The sequence below is a fragment of the Aethalodelphis obliquidens genome, unplaced genomic scaffold (genome assembly GCF_003676395.1).
Source record: "Aethalodelphis obliquidens isolate GAN/ISIS:26980383/991018 unplaced genomic scaffold, ASM367639v1 scaffold113, whole genome shotgun sequence".
Classification (NCBI taxonomy): Eukaryota; Metazoa; Chordata; class Mammalia; order Artiodactyla; family Delphinidae; genus Aethalodelphis; species Aethalodelphis obliquidens.
In genome coordinates this window covers 763490-782820 of record NW_020838057.1, presented here as the reverse complement: position 1 = coordinate 782820, position 19331 = coordinate 763490, and the positions used below count along the sequence as shown (strand labels likewise).

General features: G+C 43.2%; 1 protein-coding gene across 1 annotated transcript; it reads left to right on the top strand.

Annotated features, from left to right (window-relative positions):
- The first annotated feature begins 856 nt into the window (after window positions 1-856).
- LOC113615185 (zinc finger protein 665-like) lies at window positions 857-18879 on the top strand. The gene is made up of 3 exons (XM_027097334.1): window positions 857-1165; window positions 3443-3569; window positions 14923-18879. Exons 1-3 carry the CDS (start codon window positions 1061-1063, stop codon window positions 17691-17693), a joined length of 3003 nt encoding a protein of 1000 aa, XP_026953135.1. The 5' UTR covers window positions 857-1060; the 3' UTR covers window positions 17694-18879.
- The last annotated feature ends 452 nt before the right edge of the window (window positions 18880-19331 follow it).

The window sequence follows — 19331 nt, the reverse complement described above, 5'->3', positions numbered from 1 at the left end:
TTGTGGACTGAAGAGGAACACACAACCTAAAAGTTTCTAGTTTTATTCAGGGATCTTACTCAGGACTATAGCTCTGGAGACAACCTTTCAGATCGCTCTGAGGAACTGCTCCATAGAGGTAAGGGAGAATCCAGGATATAGAGGAGTTTTTTGTTTCTTGCTTTTTTTTTTTTTTTTCTGGAAAAAACAGGTAGTCGAACATTAAGGGACTGCTGGTAATCACAAAGAACAGACAACTCAAGTTAATGATTTCAGTGCTTTTCTGTGTATGAGAAGATGCAAGAATCTGGCTTCCTTGAAACTCGTCCTTAGATATGCATCTTAACTATTAAGGGTCATTGTCCAAATTACAGAGTGCTTCCTGCCTTTCTCCATCTTGATTTCCCCTCAGGGCACACCTTTGGGGAATGGCTGCAGTGGGGGCTGGCTTGATCCTTTTAGAAGTGGAATGGGTGGGGGGGGGCAAAATTCTCTGCCCACACAGTAATAGAATTTGGAAACGTCTAAAATAATAGACTTGTCCTCTGAGAGCAGGCTGAACTTCAAGGAGTCTAAAACAACGTCTCTTCACGCCTTTCACAAGGAGCAAAGCCCCTCCTTCTAGGTAGGAGCACCATTTCTCCCGCATTCCTCGGGGTACCTCCCAGCCAACGTTCTGGCGGTAAGGATGGAGAACACCCTTCCCTGAGGTCTCCAGAGCTCTGAGAACGATATTACCCGGAAGAGCCTAGGCACAGAGACACCAGGCATGAACCAATGAGGGATCAGGATGAGGGCTTTCCCCGAGTGAGCATGCGTCAGGGGCGGGACCTCCGGCATCCTGTCCTGGCGATCATTTTGCTTCGTGGGGGGTCCGGCGGAGCAGGGAACTGTGCTCGGATACCGTCGTCCTCTGTCGGGGGCTGTTGTCCTCACGGCGTAGTGTGGGAGGAAGGGGAAACCACCTAGCCAGCCAAGTCGCGCTCATTTTGGCGTCTCTCTCGTTGGCTCGCTGGTCGGGAACGGGAAGGTCCGAAAGGAGGCTGTGTTCCCGCTGCACAGAGGCGTGTCAAATTCGGCGATGCAGTCCGGGGTGCCGAGCGCCAGACCCGGGATAAGGGACGCCGCTCCCAGCCCTCTGAGATCACAGAATCCGATGGCGGCGGCGTTGAGGGGCCCGCCTCAGGTAAACGCTTGTCCTCCGGGCCCTCACCGCCCTCACCCCACCAGACACTGAAGCCCCCAGTGCGGGGCGCCTGCTCACTTGCCCTCAGCCCCGGCCGCGGTGTCCAGGACGGTGAGGCGGTCGTGGGTGGAGTTCTGTTTCCGACAGATAGTGCGTGGTCGCGTGTAGAAGAGGGTTACAGGCGGAGAGGATACACGGAAAGGTTGGAGGTCGGGACCGGGGTACAGCAACTCTGTGCTTTCTGTTAGAAGCAAGATGCAGTGGGGCCAGAGTCAAGCCTGCACTGTTGCTGCTTGAGAAGTTGGCCATCTGTTATACAAGTAATATGAGGTTTGAATCGCAGGTGGGAAGTGGTCTTCCCCAGATCAAAAGAGGCTACAACTAGTTGCAGACAAGAGATCAACTGTGGGAGTAAGGGGGGAGGCAGGAAACACAGGAAGATTAATTGCAATAACCTAGGTGAGTGTTGATGGACCAGAGTGACTGTCCTGGAGTGTGATAAGTTCTGGATCCAGTTTTGGAGAAAGGCCAAGCCAATTGTGGGTGTTGCTGATGACAGAAAGGAAGTAGTGATGGATGACCGGAAGGTTTTTGGCCCTTATTAGACAAAGGGATGAAAACTTCATCAACTGGATGGGGACGTCAGCAGCAGGTTAATTTTCCTTGGAAATATCACAAGGTTGTTTTGGCTCTGTTAAAGAGTCTGAGATGTTTCAGAGAAGAGTGAGTGTAGGCAACAAGTGGGCAGCTGGACAGGCAGGTCTGGAAAACTGGGGAAGGCGTTCAGGAATGGAAATTTTCAAAAGTGATGTCTACTGTGTGGACCAGGGTGGAGCTGTCTCACATTTAGGGGGGATGCAGGTTATAGTGGCCATGGTATTAGTAGGTCAGAAAGACTGGTGTGTGCTGAGGAGTGGTTCTCTGGCTCAGGGCCTGGTTGGGTTTGCTGGGCATTGAAAACCCAAGTGAGGTAGAGAAGTGGCAGTGGGAACGGTATGGGAGAGAGGTTGATCTGGCGGGAGGCCGAGGCTTCCATGGGATGAGTGGACAAGTGACAGCTGAGGAGACTTAGGAGTAATTGAGACAAGAATGCAGTGAGACTTGCCTATTTAGTATTACTACTATTTGGCTTCTCCAGAATTTTGTGGTGAGCTTTGACGGGGTCTGGGACGTTTGAGGCTTGCTAGTGGATATGGTCTGCGGCAAATGTCGTCATTTGTTGGTCACTGTGACTGGCAGGGAGATATTTAGGACTGGGTTTTTTTGTTTGTTTTGTTTTGTTTTTACAAAGATTGAGTTGAGACAGAGAGGAGTGTTGTGGCTGCTGAAAGGGCAAAACTGGCAGTAAAAAAAGTTGAAGAGTTGAGGGAATATGAAATTCACATGTGGTTCTGGGTGGCTAATACTGAAGCAAAGATTAGAGGCAGTTGGGGAGATCTTCTAAGCAGCGTTTGTGGCTTACTCTGGTGTTGGATCCATCAGAGGACTGGGGTTGTACCGAATCTTTTTTTTTTCTTTCTTTCTTTTTGCGGTACGTGGGCCTCTCACCGCTGCGGCCTCTCCCGCTGCGGAGCACAGGCTCCGGACGCGCAGGCCCAGCGGCCATGGCTCACGGGCCCAGCCGCTCCGCGGCATGCGGGACCCTGCCGGACTGGGGCACGAACCCGTGTCCCCTGCATGGGCAGGCAGACTCTCAACCACTGCGCCACCAGGGAAGCCCTGTACCGAATCTTGTTTGAATTTCTCAAGCCCTCTCTGGATGCTAAGCGCCAAATATGTGGGTATGTTCAGGGAGAATTCTATGGTGTGGTGCATGGATGTGGCAGTGCTGTGGAAGCGCAACTGTAGGGTCTGAAATTGTGAGAGAAATGTCATCTACAGAATGATGTGCACATGGAGAGGAAGTGTGAGCTGATGGCCCCCAGGCCCTGTTGTTGAGGCTGTACCGGTGAAGCATGAGCTGACATTTGGCTGTGTCTTGATTCCCACAATTTGGGAGACCCCAGGGGAATTGTTTGGCTGGAGGGACGGGACATTGCAGGTAAAGCCTAGAGCTTAGATGGCATCTATGTGCCCCCCTACCTGTTATTGCTGAGGACTGAACAAAGTGATTAATGGGCTGTGAGGAGACAGAGGGAGTCAATTGCACCAGGGCCTGGCATCCTCTCTCAGGTTGGGAGCTCTGGTGAAGGATGACTGGAATAGATATATGAGGAGATGGATTGTGGGTTCTCAGAGGGAGAATGTTCAAGCTTTCATCTATCCCCTTCATGACAGGGTGGTGTGACCTTTCCGGATGTTGCTGTGCGCTTCTCCTGGGGGGAGTGGAAGCTTCTTGATGAGGCTCAGAGACGCCTGTACCTCAGTGTGACGCTGGACATCTATGCACTTATATCCTCGCTGGGTAAGACCCTCACCCTCCCCAGTGACCTGGGCTAGGCTCTGTATCCTGCCTCACCCTCACCCCCGCTTCCCGAAGGACGTGTTCTGTCCACCCATGTGGTGTAGAGACAGCTTGTTTCCCCAGTAGTCTGTGTAGTTGTTGTGGTAGGTAGAAGGCTGGGGTATTTGCACTGTCATCTTCTCTCCTGCAGCCCCAGTCCTTGCTATTCTGTAAATTTATTGACTGATTTATTTATTTTTGGCTGCATTGGGTTTTCTTTGTTTCATGCGGGCTTTCTCTAGTTGCGGCAAGCGGAGGCTACTCTTCGTTGTGACGCTCGGGTTTCTCATTGCGGTGGCTTCTCTTTTTGCAGAGCATGGGCTCTAGGCACGTGGGCTTCAGTAGCTGTGGCACACGGGCTTAGTTGCTCCACAGGATGTGGGATCTTCCCGGACCAGGGCTCAAACCCGTGTTCCCTGCATTGGCAGGCGGATTCTTAAGCACTGCGCCACCAGGGAAGTCAGGCTTTTGGGAATCTTAGTTCCCCGACCTGAGATTGAACCTGGGCCCTCGGAAGTGAGTGAGTGCATGGAGTCCTAACCACTGGACTGCCAGGGAATTCCCTTATGGCCATTTTAACAATACTAATTCTTCCAATCCATGAATATTGGATGTATTTTCATTTGTTTCCATCTGTAATTTCCTTTATTAGTGTTTTATAATTTTTATTGTACACATTTTTCTGCTCCTAGGTTAATTTTCTTCCTAAGTATTTATTGATCTTGTTGCTATTACTGCGATTGCTTTCTTCGTTTCTTTCAAGATAGTCCATTGTTACTGTGCTGAAATGCGAGTGATTTTTGTATGTTGATTTTGTATCCTGCAGCTTTCTGATTCTGCTTATTCATTCTAACAGTTTGGTGGGAGACTCTTTAAGGTCTTCTATACATAAGGTCATGTCATCTGCAGAGAAGACTTTGCTTTTCAGATTTAAATCTGTTATTTCTTTTTGTTGCCTAATTGTTCTGTGTAGACTTTAGTACCCTGTGGAATAAAAGTGATCAGAAAGTGACAGTCCTTGTCTTGTTCCTGATTACAGAGAACAAGATTTTAGCTTCTACCATGAATATGAAGTAGGCTGTGGGTTGTCATATTATATGGAGTATATCATGGTGAAGTCCGTTCCTTCTGTACCGAATTTGAGAGTTTATATCATGAAAAGATCATACGATTTTATACTCTACTTGCTAGGGTGGTGGGGTATTGCATACGTTGATTTGTGTACCTTGAGGCATCCTTGCAACCCAAGGGTAAATCAGACTTAATTAGGGTATATTATCTTTTTCTTGTGCTGTTGAATTTGGTTTGGTAGTATTTTATTGAGGATTTCTGTTTAGGTGTTCATCATGAATATTGGTCTGCATTTTTCATGTAGTGTCCTTGGGTAGCAGGGTAATGCTGGCCTCATAAAATGAATTCAGAAGTTGTTGATGCTATTCAATTTTGGAAGTTTGTGGAGGATTGATGCTAATTCTTTTTAAATGTTTTCTAGAATTCACCAGTGAATGTATCTGGTCCTGGGATTTTCATCCCATTCATTTCTTTTTCTTTTTTTTTTTTTTTCATGCCATCACTGGACCAACAGGGAATTCCCTCATGATTCAGTCTTGGTTGTTTGTTCATAGGACTGTATTCATTTCTTCTAGGTTATGCAGTTTTTTGGCATTTAACTCATCATAATAGTCTCTAATGATCGGTTGCATTTCTGTGTTATCAGTTGTAATGTGTTTTTAATTTCTGATTTTTCTTTTGCAAAATTAATTTTATTATTTTTTTTTTACATCTTTTTTGGAGTATAATTGCTTTACAATGGTGTGTTTCTGCTTTATAACAAAGTGAGTCAGCTATACAAATACATATATCCCCATATCTCCTCCCTCTTGCATCTCCCTCCCACCATCCCTATCCCACCCCTCTAGCTGGTCACAAAGTACCGAACTGATCTCCGTGTGCTATGCGGCTGCTTCCCACTAGCTATCTATTTTACATTTGGTAGTGTATATATGTCCATACCATTCTCTCACTTTGTCCCAGCTTACCCTTCCCACTCCCCGTGTCCTTAAGTCCATTCTCTACATCTGTGTCTTTATTTCCTGTCCTGCCCCTGGGTTCTTCAGAATCTTTTTTTTACTATTATTCCATATATATGTGTTAGCATACGGTATTTGTTTTTCTCTTTCTGACTTACTTTACTCTGTATGAGAGACTCTAGGTACATCCATCTCACTACAAATAACTCAGTTTCATTTCTTTTTATGGCTGAGTAATATTCCGTTGTATATATGTGCCACATCGTCTTTATCCATTCATCTGTTGATGGACACTTAGGTTGCTTCCATGTCCTGGCTATTGTAAATAGAGATACAATGAACATTGTGATACATGATTCTTTTTGAATTATGGTTTTCTCAAGGTATATGCCCAATAGTGGGATTGCTGGGTCGTATGGTAGTTCTATTTTTAATATTTTAAGGAGGCTCCATACTGTTCTCCATAATGACTGTATCAATTTACTTTCCCGCAAACAGTGCAAGAGAGTTCCCTTTTCTCCGCACCATCTCCAGCATTTATTGTGTGTAGATTTTTTGATGATGGCCATTCTGGCTGCTGTGAGGTGATACCTCATTGTAGCTTTTTCTTTTTTTTAAATTATTTATTTATTTATGACTCCATTGGGTCTTCGTTGCTGCACGGGGGCTTTCTGTAGTTGCGGCGAGTGGGGGCTACTCTTCATTGTGGTGCGCGGGCTTCTCATTGCGTTGGCTTCTCTTGTTGCAGAGCATGGGCTCTAGGTGCGCGGGCTTCAGTAGTTGTGGCTCATGGGCTCTGGAGCGCAGGCTCAGTAGTTGTGGCACACAGGCTTAGCTGCTCAGCAGCACGTGGGATCTTCCCAGACCAGGGCTTGAACCCGCGTCCCCTGCATTGGCAGGCAGATTCTTAACCACTGCACCACCAGGGAAGACCCCTCATTGTAGTTTTGATTTGCATTTCTCTAATGATTAGTGATGTTGAGCATCCTTTCTTGAGTTTGTTGGCAATTTGTATATCTTCTTTGGAGAAGTGTCTGTTTAGATCTTCTGTCCACTTTTGGATTGGGTTGTTTGTCTTTTGATATTGAGCTGCATGAGCTGCTTGTAAATTTTGCAGATTAATCCTTTGTCAGTTGCTTCATTTGTAAATATTTTCTCCCATTCTGAGGGTTGTCTTTTTGTCTTGTTTATGTTTTCCTTTTCTGTGCAAAAGCTTTTAAGTTTCATTAGGTCTCATTTGTTTATTTTTGTTTTTATTTCCATTTCTCTAGGAGGTGGGTCAAAAAGGATCTTGCTATGATTTATGTCATAGAGTGTTCTGCCTATGTTTTCCTCTAAGAGTTTTATAGTATCTGGCCTTACATTTAGGACTTTAATCCATTTTGAATTTATTTTTGTGTATGGCGTTAGGGAGTGTTCTAATTTCTTTCATTTACATGTAGCTGTCCTGTTTTCCCAGCACCACTTATTGAAGAAGCTGTCTTTTCTACATTGTATGTTCTTGCCTCCTTTATCAAAAATAAAGTGACCAGGGTTTCCCTGGTGGCGCAGTGGTTGAGAGTCTGCCTGCTGATGCAGGGGACACAGTTCGTGCCCCGGTCCGGGAAGATCCCACATGCTGGGGAGCGGCTGGGCCTGTGAGCCTGTGTTCCGCAACGGAAGAGGCCGCAACAGTGAGAGGCCCACGTACCGTAAAAAAATATATATATATATGGTGACCATATGGGCGTGCGTTTATCTCTGGGCTTTCTTTCCTGTTCCATTGATCAATATTTCTGTTTTTGTGCCAGTACCATACTGTCTTGATGACTGTAGCTTTGTAGTATAGTCTGAAATCCCGGAGCCTGATTCTTCCAGCTCCATTTTTCTTTCTCAATATTGCTTTGGCTATTCGTGGTCTTTTGTGTTTCCATACAAATTGTGAAATTTTTTGTTCTAGTTCTGTGAAAATTGCCATTGGTAGTTTGACTGTAGATTGCTTTGGGTAGTATAGTCATTTTCACAATGTTGATTCTTCCAATCCAAGAACATGGTGTATCTCTCCATCTGTTTGTATCATCTTTAATTTCTTTCATCAGTGTCTTATAGTTTTCTGCATACAGGTCTTTTATTGTCTCCTTAGGTAGGTTTATTCCTAGGTATTTTATTCTTTTTGTTGCAATGGTAACTGGGAGTGTTTCCTTAATTTCTCTTTCAGATTTTTCATCATTAGTGTATAGGAATGCAAGAGATTTCTGTGCATTAATTTTGTATCCTGCTAGTCTATCACATTCATTGATTAGCTCTAATCGTTTTCTGGTAGCATCTTTAGGATTCTCTATGTATAATATCATGTCATCTGCAAACAGTGACAGCTTTACTTCTTCTTTTCCAGTGTGGATTCCTTTTATTTCTTTTTCTTCTCTGACTGCTGTGGCTAGGACCTCCAAAACTATGTTGAATAACAGTGGCGAGAGTGGACATCCTTGTCTTGTTCCTCATCTTAGAGGAAATGCTTTCAGTTTTTCACCATTAAGAATGATGTTTGCTATGGGGTTGTCGTATATGGCCTTTATTATGTTGAGGTAGGTTCCCTCTATGCCCACTTTCTGGAGAGTTTTTAATCATAAATGGGTGTTGGTATTTTTTAGTCTTTTCTCTTTTTTCTTTGTGTACCTAATGGCTTGTCAATTATTTGTCTTTTCAAAAAAGAACTTGTTTCTTTATCTTCTCTTTTTTCTAGTTTCTGGTTTTATTTATTGCTGCTCTGATATTTCTTATTTCCTTTCTTCAGGTAATGTTGGGTGTAATTTGTTCTTTCTTTAGTTCCTTGAGACATAAATTTGTTTGAGGTCTTTCTTTTTCTAAACATGAGCATTTATTGCTCTAAATTTTTCACTTTAAAAAATATATATATCTTGAGACCTATTTTATTTGTTTATGTTTTTGGCTGTGCTGCATGGCTTGCTTTCAAAATTTTCTATTTGTGATTGCTTTTTTTTAGGTGTATAGCAAAGTGATTCGGTTATAGATCTATATGTATATATCTATATATCTATTTTTAAAATTCTTTTCCATTATAGTTGATTACAAGGTATTGAATATGGTTCCCTGTACTATACAGTAAATCCTTGTTGTTTATTTTATATATGCCAGTGTCCATCTGTTAATCCCATACTCCTGATTTATCCCTCCCTCACTTCCCCCTTTGGTAACCATAAGTTTTGTCTGTAAGTCTGTGTCTGTTTTGTATGTAAAGTTCATTTGTATTATTTTTTTAGATTCCACATGTAAGTGATATCACATAATATTTGTTTTTTTCTCTGATTTACCTGACTTAGTATGATAATCTCTAGGTTCATCCATGTTGCTGCAAATGGCATTATTTCATTAATTTTTAATGACTGAATAATATGTAATTGCCTTTTTTTTTTTTCCTGCACTGCAAGTCTTGTGGGATCTTTGTTCCCTGACCAGGGATTGAACCCAGGCCCAAGCAGTGAAAGTGCTGAGTCCTAACCACTGAACCACCAGGGAATTCTCTGTAATTGCTTTTTTTTTAACATTTATTTATTTATTTGGTTGTGCTGGGTCTTAGTTGCAGCAGGCAGGCTCCTTAGTTGTGGCTCGCTGCATTCTGAGTTGCGGCACGCAGGCTCCTTAATTGTGGCATGTGAACTCTTGGTTGGAGCATGTATGTGGGATCTAGTTCCCTGACCAGAAATTGAATCTGAGGCCCCTGCATTGGGAACGTGGAGTGTTAACCACTGTGCCACCAGAGAAGTCCCTGTAGTTGCTTTTTGACAGTTTTTTTATGTGCTTCAGTGATGTTCCCTTTGATCAAACCTGTGAGCATCAGGACATCTACTCTTCTTCCTGGATTTAGAAAGTTTTCAACCATTGTTTCTTTAAATGTGCTTACTACCACTTTCTGTCTTATCTTTCAAGGGCTCTAAAAATACAAATAATGTTTTGCTTTATATTTCATAATCCGCATAGGCTTTCTTTACTTCATTCTTTTCCTTTTTTCTCCCCCTCAATGGATAATTGAAACACCTGTTTTCATGTTCCTAGATTTTTACTTTTGCTTGATAAAATTCACTGTTGATACTCTCTCCATTGTGCTTTGTTGTTTGTTTCATTGTATTCTTCAGCACCAAAATTTCTGTGGGCTCATTTGTTTGTTTGTTTTAAATGGAAGAGTGTCATCATTTTATTACAATAATGCTCAACAAATGAAAATAATTTTACCAACAGGCTTCATGCCCTATAGATGAAAGTAATTTACTAACTCAGAATTTTTGCAAGTACATGAAATTTCCATTTTATTATACGGTTTTATATTAAACTAGTCAAAGCATTTCCTACATGTATTCCAGTATAGCTCTTTTGGAATGATTTTCATCAGTCCTAACATGGGAATGTAGCAAGGATCTTGAATCTAAACGAACTTTCAAATGACTAACTTTTAGGTAAACAAGATATAAAGTCATCAGATTATTGGGACTACTCTTTCTCAACAGGTATTTGTTGAAATGCCTCTTCTAATACAAGAATTTTGTGTTTGAACATTCAGAACACAAAGGTAGAACAAAAGTACAATAAAAGAAACTTCTGAAGCTTAAGCCTATATTCATAATTCTTTGACAAAAGCAAAGCATCCTTCCTGCAATTTAAATGGGTCTTCATACTTTTGTTCTCTTCATCTGTGTCTTTATTTCTGCCTTGCAGACCTGTTCATCTGTACCATTTTTCTAGATTCCACATATATGAGTTAATATATATGTATGGTCACAAAGGGAGGAAAGTGCAGGGGGTGGTGGTGGGATGAATTGGGAGATTGGGATTGACATATATACACTAATATGTATAAAATAGATTAATAACAACTTGCTGTATAAATTTTTTTAGAAGTGTCTTCAATATTTCCATCTAGTTTCCATCTAGTCTCAAAATAGATGCCTAAGGCATATACTTCATATATATACCATTTTGGTTCTGGTTGCTTTCATTATTCTTGAAGATTTTAATACCCATACAAGTCCAAAGGTGTAAGAACACATAAACTGTTCTGGTAATGGGTAAGATCAGACTGTTAAAACACAAGGTGGTTGTGCTATTTCATTGCTGTAGGAAGTTTTCTTTCAGAAACCGAATAGAATTGTCCTGCTGAAAAACCAGTGCAATAAGGCCAGTCAGTGTAGAGACAGTCTTCCTTACCACATATTAGTTGACACCCTACTGGTATTAAGAGGATTTATTTGTTGTGTGTCTGTATGTATATGTATGTGTGTGATCATATATATAATGATCTGGTATTGCTCCATTTCTTCTTATTTTGATGTGTCTTCTTAGCTGCCTGTGGTATCACATTAATAATTCCATCAATGGGTACAGATGAACCTATTTGCAGGACAGGAAAAGAGAGGTAGACGTAGAGAATGGACATGTGGACACTGGGGGGAAGGGGAGGGTGGGATGAATTGGGTGATTAAGATTGACATATATATACTATGTGCATAAAATAGATAGCTAGTGGGAACATGCTATAAAACACAGGAAGCTCAGCTCAGTGCTCTATGATGACCTAGATGGGTGGGATGGGGGGTTGGGAGGGAGGTCCAAGAGGGAGGGTATATAGGTATACATATAGCTGATTCACTTTATTGTACAGCAGAAACTAATACAACATTGTAAAGCAATTATACTCCAATAAAAAAGTAAAAAAAATCCCATCAATGGTTTGATAGGCAATTCCCACATATTCATTTATCAATTCATCTGTTGATTCTTCACATCTGAGTGTCTTTTCGGAGAGTGGGCATGCTAGAAACTGCAGTATCATTGGTTGAAAGTGTGGGGTGATTTCTCCATCCTTTTGTTCCTCTCAGCCAACGTTCATGAGCCTAGTGGGTGCTGGTACTTATAGGCAACTGGATAAAGGTGAACCTGTTCCCTGCAGCTCTTAGGTGTGGCAGCCAGGGACTGTCTCTCAATGCACCCTCGGCCAGTCAGTTTTGTTCTTTTTCATTTCTGTCTCTTTGTTGAGCAACTTGTTTTCTTTGTGTATTGTTTACCTTACTTTGTCGAATTGTCTATCTGTGTTTTGTTGCTTCACTGAACTTTGTTCAAACAATAATTTTGAATTCTTTGACCGTTTGTAGATCTCTATTTCCTTGGGTGTGGTTTCTGATAAATTATGGTATTTCTGTATTGGTTTCATGTTTCATTGATTTTTTGTGTTTCCTGTAGCCTTGCATTTATGTCTGCTGATTTGATGGTGTAGTCATTTTTTCCCTTCGCACTACAGTGTTGGTGGGGAAAGACCTCCACTGATGGTGAGTGCAACATTGGGCTGTGGTCATTCTGGCTCCAGGGAAGGTCCAGCTGTGTTGGTCTCTGTGCAGCTTCTTCACCTGAAGTCAGTGTCAGCAAAGATATCAGGAGTCCTCAATCAACCAGGCTGAGGGTGTCCAAATTTGGTGGATAAGGCTGCTGAGGAATTCCTGATCTCTTTTTCTCCTATGGAGTACTTTGTGGGCAAGGGGATCCCTCCTGGTGCCCAGTCGGCTCTTGGGAACCCTATTGGTTGTAGTGGCACTGGTGTCTAATATGTGGGTACCTGTTGAGCATCCACAGAACTGGGATGTTGTGTACAGGCACTTGTGGAGCGACAGTGGTTCTGGGGTCTGGGTCACTGGATAGCCTTCAGCAGCCTTGGCTTTGGTTTTTTTATTATTATTTTTATTTTATTTATATTTTTGGCTGCCTTGGGTCTTCGTTGCTGTGGGCGGACTTTCTCTAGTCGTGGTGAGCAGGGGTTACTTTTCGTTGCAGTGAGCAGGCTTCTCATTGTGGTGGCTTCTCTTGTGGTGGAGCACGGGCTCTAGGTGCGCAGGCTTCAGTAGTTGTGGTACGTGGGCTCTATAGTTGTGGCTTGTGGGCTCTAGAGTGCAGGCTCAGTAGTTGTGGCGCATGGGCTTAGTTGCTCCATGGCATGTGGGATCTTCCTGGATCAGAGTTCGAACCCATGTCTCCTGCATTGGTAGGCAGATTCTTAAGCACTGTACCACCAGGGAAGCCCTTGGCTTTGGTTTGTGATGTGTGGCTATGCAGGGAGCAGCTATGGAGTCTGTGTCTGGCTGCACATGTAGATGGTGGCTGTGGGTCTGTGGAGCTGGCTTGTCTATAGTGAATTTGTCTCCAGTGCCTGACACACTGGAGTACATGGTGTAGCTGTGGAGTCAGGGTCTGGAATGCCGACACACACAGCAGGTGCAGCACCTCTGGTTCCAGGACATGTACAGGGTTGGGGGGTGTGGCAGCCCTGATCCTGGATTGGTACAGCAGGTCCAACTGAGGGGTGGCCCAGTAGTTTCATACTTACCAGGGCATCCACTATGGTCATGGTTGTTGGATAACTCAGTGGCGAAAGCTCCAGTGTCCACTGTAGAGCAGGCAACTGGGGTCTTCTGCAGCGCAGGCCACTTGGGACTGCAATAGCACCCAACTTGTGGCTGATAGAGGTAGCCCAGTGATAGCCTGGCCTCCATTTCCTATCATCTCCAGATGTCTCTGCTAAGACAGTCTCTCCAGAAATCCTTTCTGTGTGCATACTCCTTTTTTTTATGCTCCACTCTGTTGTAGTGTGTTCTTAATTGGACTCTCGAGCCTTCCAGGGCTAATTAATTTCCTTCATGAATAACTGTTTAACTGGTGGTGAAGGGCGGTATCTCCTATTCTACTGTTTTGTTGACGTCACTCACCTTGTGCTCTTTCCTGGGTCTGCTGTGTGCTGAGTTGCTCTGGGACAGTGCTGGCCATTCACTTGTTCTTTTTCTTTCAGTGCTTGGTTCCAGGTACTTGCACAGTTAGGGCTTAGGGCAAAGTAAGGTAAAGGACTCTTAGAAGAGTCCTTTGTGAATCATGGGATGGACATGACTCTAGCCATGGCAAGGTGAGCTCAGAGTTGGCCTGGTTCTGGTGAATTACAGCTGGGGAGGGTGTGACATAAGGGCCGTGTTAAGAATATACCAGGAACCCAGGGACTTCCCTGGTGGTGCAGTGGTTAAAAATCCGCCTGTTGGGCTTCCCTGGTGGTGCAGTGGTTGGGAGTCTGCCTGTTGATGCAGGGGATGTGGGTTCGTGCCCCGGTCCGGGGGGATCCCACATGCCACAGAGCGGCTGGGCCCATGGGCCCTGGCTGCTAGGCCTGCATGTCCGGAGCCTGTGCTCCATGACGTGAGGGTCTGCGGTGATGGGAGGCCCGTATACTGCAAAAAAAAAAAAAAAAAAAATTCCACATGTCAATGCAGGGGACACAGGTTTCAGCCCTGGTCCAGGAAGATCCCACATGCTACAAAGCAGCTAAGCCTGTGCGTCACAACTACTGACTCTGCAGTGTAGAGCCCACGAGCCACAATTACTGAGCCTGTGCACCACAACTACTGAATCACATGTGCCTAGAGCCCATGCTCCGCAACAAGAGAAGCCACTGTAATGAGAAGCCTGCGTACCGCAACCAAGAGCAACCCCCACTCACCGCAACTAGAGAAAAAGGCTGTGTGCAGCAATGAAGACCCAACACAGCCAATCAGCATATATATATATATATATATATATATAATCTTTTTTAAAAAAAACAACAAAGACTATACCAGGAACCTGTCCTTGTTCAACGAGAATTTTGGTGCCATTGCCAGTGTCCACACCACATTTCTACCTTTATGCCTCCACCTTTGACCCTTTGCCAACCTGTCAGTTCAACTACTTTGTCATTTCTACTGTGATTTCCAGCCAAGTGAAAATCTCTACCTCTCTGAACTCCACATCTCACACATTTCTCTTACCACCCTTTCTCTATTACTCTGTAACCTTGCCTTTCATATGTTCTGCTGTGAGGTGTGTGAACATATGCTTAAATTGACCTCGAAAAGCACATAATCTGTTGTGATTGTGTTTTCATGGCCTTGATCACACCCTTCTACTGTGCTTCACATCAGCAGTAGAAAAGGTCCTGCAGGAAGCTGTGGTCAGAGAAACAAGCCCTAGACCCTGCTTCTCTTCCTTACGTCACACCCTATTTTTGTATCCTTCCCCTGTTGAGGTCTCTACCATTTTCATATTGTGAGGACCCAGGAATGCACAGCAGCTTCTGCTTAAACTGATTTCCAGCTCCCTAGTCTTGAAAAGTATCCCATTTGCTTGAAAAGATTCATTCTTAGATGAGATAGCTGCACATTTGTGGTGAGTTTGCTCCCTCTCTGGAGTCAACGTGTACTTCAAGAGTGTTTCTTTGCATTCAGGTTGCTGCTGTGGAGCAGAAGGTGAGGAGACATCCTGTGAAGAAACTGTTCCTGTAGGAGTGTCACAGGCTGGGTCTCCTAAGGCAGCTCCATTTTCCCAGAAGACACACCCCTGTGAGATGTGTGGTCCAGTCTTGAGAGACATTTTCCAGTTGGCCGAGCATCAGGGAACACAACACAGCCATAAACTGTTGAGATGTGGAGCATGTGCAACAACATTTTATATGCCTTTGAATAGCATTGTACACAGGGCTTCATTTTTCAGGAGCCACAGATTCCAAGTGTCACAGAAGCCTCTTACTTCTAGGAAGATCCGGGCCAGCGTGGGACATCTGCAGCAGCAGACCACTCATACTGTGGAGAAGCCAAGCAAAATCACCCAGTGTGGGTCAACTTCACAAGGCAGGAAAAATCATCACACCTGGGGAGAATGCAAGAAAGCTCTCAGCCCCAAACACACACTTGTTCAGGACTGGTGTGTCTACACTGAAAGACAGTGTTTTGTGTGCAGTGAATGTGGGAAAACATTCAGGTACAAATCCGCATTTGTTATGCACCTGAGAGTACACACTAGAGAAAGGCTTCATGTGTTTAGCAGAAGTGACAAATCCTTTAGACAAAGCTCAACCATCAGTCAACATCGAAAAATTTATACTGGTTCAGGACAGGACAAGTGCAGCAAATGTGGGAAATCCTTAACTCAAAAATGTGTCCTCATATATCCCCAGAGATTGCACAGTGGAGAAAACAGTTCTGTGTGCAGTGACTGTGCAAAGTCTTTTTCCCATAGCTCTGTGTTCATTCGACATAAGAGAGTATTTTCTGAAGAAAGGTTTTATAAGTGTAGTGACTGTGTGAAATCTTTTACCTGTAGGTCTGCCCTCATTTATCATCAGAGATCTCACACAGGAGAAAGGCCTTATGAGTGCAGTGAATGTGGGAAGTCCTTTACCACTAACCGCACCCTCCGTTCTCATCAGAGATCTCATACGGGAGAAAAGCCTTATAAATGCACTGAATGTGGAAAGTCTTATACCTCTACCAATGCTTTCCGATATCATCAGAGAGTTCATTCTGGAGAAAGGCCTTATGAGTGCAGTGAATGTGGGAAATCTTTTATGTCTAGGTCTGCATTCATTTCTCATCATAGATATCACACAGGAGAAAGGCCTTATGAGTGCAGCGAATGTGAGAAATCTTTTGTCTCTAGGGCTGCCCTCAGATATCATCAGAGATCTCACATAGGAGAAAAACCTTATGAGTGCACCGAATGTGGGAAATCTTTTACCACTAACTCTAACTTCCATTATCATCTAAGAGTTCACACTGGAGAAAGGCCTTATGAGTGCAGTGAATGTGGGAAATGTTTTACGAGTAGCTCTAACCTCCATTATCATCAAAGCACTCACACTGGAGAAAGGCCTTATGAGTGCAGTGAATGTGGGAAAACTTTTATTACTCCTGCTATTCTTCGTTACCATCAGAAAATTCATTCTAGTGAATGGCCTTTTACGTGCAGTGAATGTGGGAAATCTTTTACCTCTAAATCCAACTTTTGTTATCATCTGGGGGTTCATTCTGGAGAAAGGCCTTGTGTAAGGTGCAGCGAATGCGGGAAATCCTTTACCAGTAGCAGTACCCTCCGTTATCATCAGAGAATTCATTCTGGAGAGAGGCCTTATGAGTGCAATGACTGTGGGAAATGTTTTATGTCTGGGTCTGCCCTCAGATATCATCAGAGATTACACACAGGAGAAAGGCCTTATAAGTGCAGTAAATGTGGGAAGGCTTTTAAAACTAGCTCCAACCTCTGTTATCATCAGAGAGTTCACAGAGGAGAAAGACCTTATGAGTGCAGTGAATGTGGGAAATCCTTTACTTCTGTCTATTATCTGTGTAATCATTATAGATTTCATTCTGGAGAAAAGCCTTATAAGTGTAGCAAATGTGGGAAATCCTTTACCCTTAGGAATAGCTTCATTCAACACCAGAAAGTTCACACAGAAGGTCTTTATGGATGTAGTGAGTGTGGGAAACCTTTTCAGAGTAAGTGTGGGCTTATTGAACACCAGAGAATTCACACAGGAGAAAGGCCTTACAAATGCACTGAATGTGGGAAATCTTTTATTACTAATTACCTCTTCCGTGTTCATCAGAGAAATCACACTGGAGAGAAGCCTTATAAGTGCAGTGAATGTGGGAAATCTTATACCGCTAGCTCTACCCTCCGTTATCATCGTAGAACTCATACTGGAGAAAAGCCTTACAAATGCACCAAATGTGGGAAATCTTTTACCGCTAATAACCATCTCCGTGTACATCTGAGAAATCACACTGGAGAGAAGCCTTATGAGTGCAGTGAATGTGGGAAATCCTTTACTAGCAACTCTAACCTTCATTATCATCAGAGTACTCACAGTGGAAAGAAACCTTATGAGTGCAGTGAATGTGGGAAATCCTTTACCAGCAGCTCTAGCCTTCGTTATCATCAGAGTGCTCACACTGGAGAAAGGCCTTATGAGTGTAGTGATTGTGGGAAATCATTTGTCCAAAGAAATCTCCTCATTATACACCAGAGAGCTCACACTGGAGAAAGACCTTATAAGTGCACTGAATGTGGTAAATCTTTTACTCATAGCTCCACCCTCAATTATCATCAGAGAGTTCACAGTGGAGAAAGGCCTTTTAAGTGCAGTGAATGTGGGAAATCTTTTATTAACACCTCCAAACTGCGTTGTCATGAGAGAGGTCACACTAGAGAAAGGCCTTAAGAGTGCCCTAAATGTGGGAAATCTTTTATGAGCAAATCCTTCTGAGGATTGGAGAGTTTACACGAGAGAAAGGCATAGATGTACAGGGAATGTGCAATTTCCTTGTTCAGTACAGAGGCAGTGGAGAAAACTGAGGGGCCATTGGTCTGAATTGAATCTCACCTCAAGTGCTTCTGAGGGCATGAATTTTTTTCCCTTACTCAAATTAGAGATTATAGGGTATTGAGGCACTGTTGGAGAGCGTGTATTCCTCCAAGTCTACAGAGAACTATATTTCCCAATGTCCACAATTCTTTGAGCTAATGTTGCTATTTGTAAGACCATTGGGTCCAGGGGAAACCATAATTGGTACAGAAATTCTGGTTTAGTAGGGAGTGGAGGACATTGCAGCCAACTAGATGGAATGTACCTCTTCTAAAAGTGTATCCAGATTCTGTGACATTGACAGTGCAGGATCAGTTTATACACTGATTCTAGTGAATTTCACTTCAAGACCCTTACTGCAGAGGCAGGAAAGGAAGAGAAAAGGGGATGTAGCTCTTGTGATCTAGGCAGCATGCCTGTTGACTCAGGTAGAAATGTACTTCATTGCTCTTCATATTTGCTACCACTGAGGGAAGACTGATCCCCAGAGAGCACAAGGAGAGCATTGGTGGATTCAGTATATGGTTGCCAAACCTATTTTCCAAAGGGAGTGAGACATACAGATTTTTTCATCTTGAGACAATCTTTAAATCTATATTAAAGTATAATTTACATGTACTAAACTGCATATGTTTGAAGTATTACAAGTTAATAAGTTTTCACCTAGGTATGAATCTCAAAACCATCACCAGAGTTCTGATACTGCCCATATTTACCTCATGACCTATTATTATCTCTCCTTGCCCTTCCCACCTCTCCAGGTAATCACTGATGTACTTTTCCTTAGAATAGATACCTTTGCATTTTTTTTGAATTTATCTAATTGGAATCATAAGCTGTTTACTGGGTTTTTCTTCTGAGTTCCTTTGTTTCATAATTATTTGAGATTCATCAGTGATATAAATGAATAGCTCATCTCTTTATTTTTTGATAAGTAGCATTCTTATCTGGATGTACCACTGTTAGTTTACCCATTCATCTTTTTATGGGCATTTAGGTTATTTCTAGATTTTCACTCTTGAAAATAAAGCTGCTACAAACATTTGCATCAGTTCTTTATGTGGATTATGTTTCTTTTATCTTTTATTGATAACTCAGTGCAGTGTCTGAATCACTGGGTAGATGAACGTGTAACTCCTGATGAAACTAAGAAACTGGTCTAAAATGACTTCCCATTTTCATTCCCATCAAAACTGTAGGAGAGTTCCAGTTTCTCAACATCCATGCCAATCGTTAATGTCAGCCCTTTTAATAAGTGAGTAGTGCTATCTCAGCGAGGTTTTAATTGGTTTTAATTGCATTACCCTAGAGATTTGTGATTTTTTTTTTTTTTGTGGTACACGAGCCTCTCACTGTTGTGGTCTCTCCTGTTGCAGAGCACAGGCTCTGGACGTGCAGGCCCAGCAGCCATGGCTTACGGGCTCAGCTGCTCCACGGCATGTGGGATCTTCCCAGACTGGGGCATGAACCCGTGTCCCCTGCATCAGCAGGCAG

Excerpts from the sequence above, each read along its gene's own strand:
- LOC113615185 (XM_027097334.1), top strand. The coding sequence starts at position 1,061 with ATGCAGTCCGGGGTGCCGAGCGCCAGACCCGGGATAAGGGACGCCGCT. Across the intron at positions 1,166-3,442 it reads CGTTGAGGGGCCCGCCTCAG|GGTGGTGTGACCTTTCCGGA; the intron begins GTAAACGCTTGT and ends CCTTCATGACAG. Across the intron at positions 3,570-14,922 it reads TGCACTTATATCCTCGCTGG|GTTGCTGCTGTGGAGCAGAA; the intron begins GTAAGACCCTCA and ends CTTTGCATTCAG.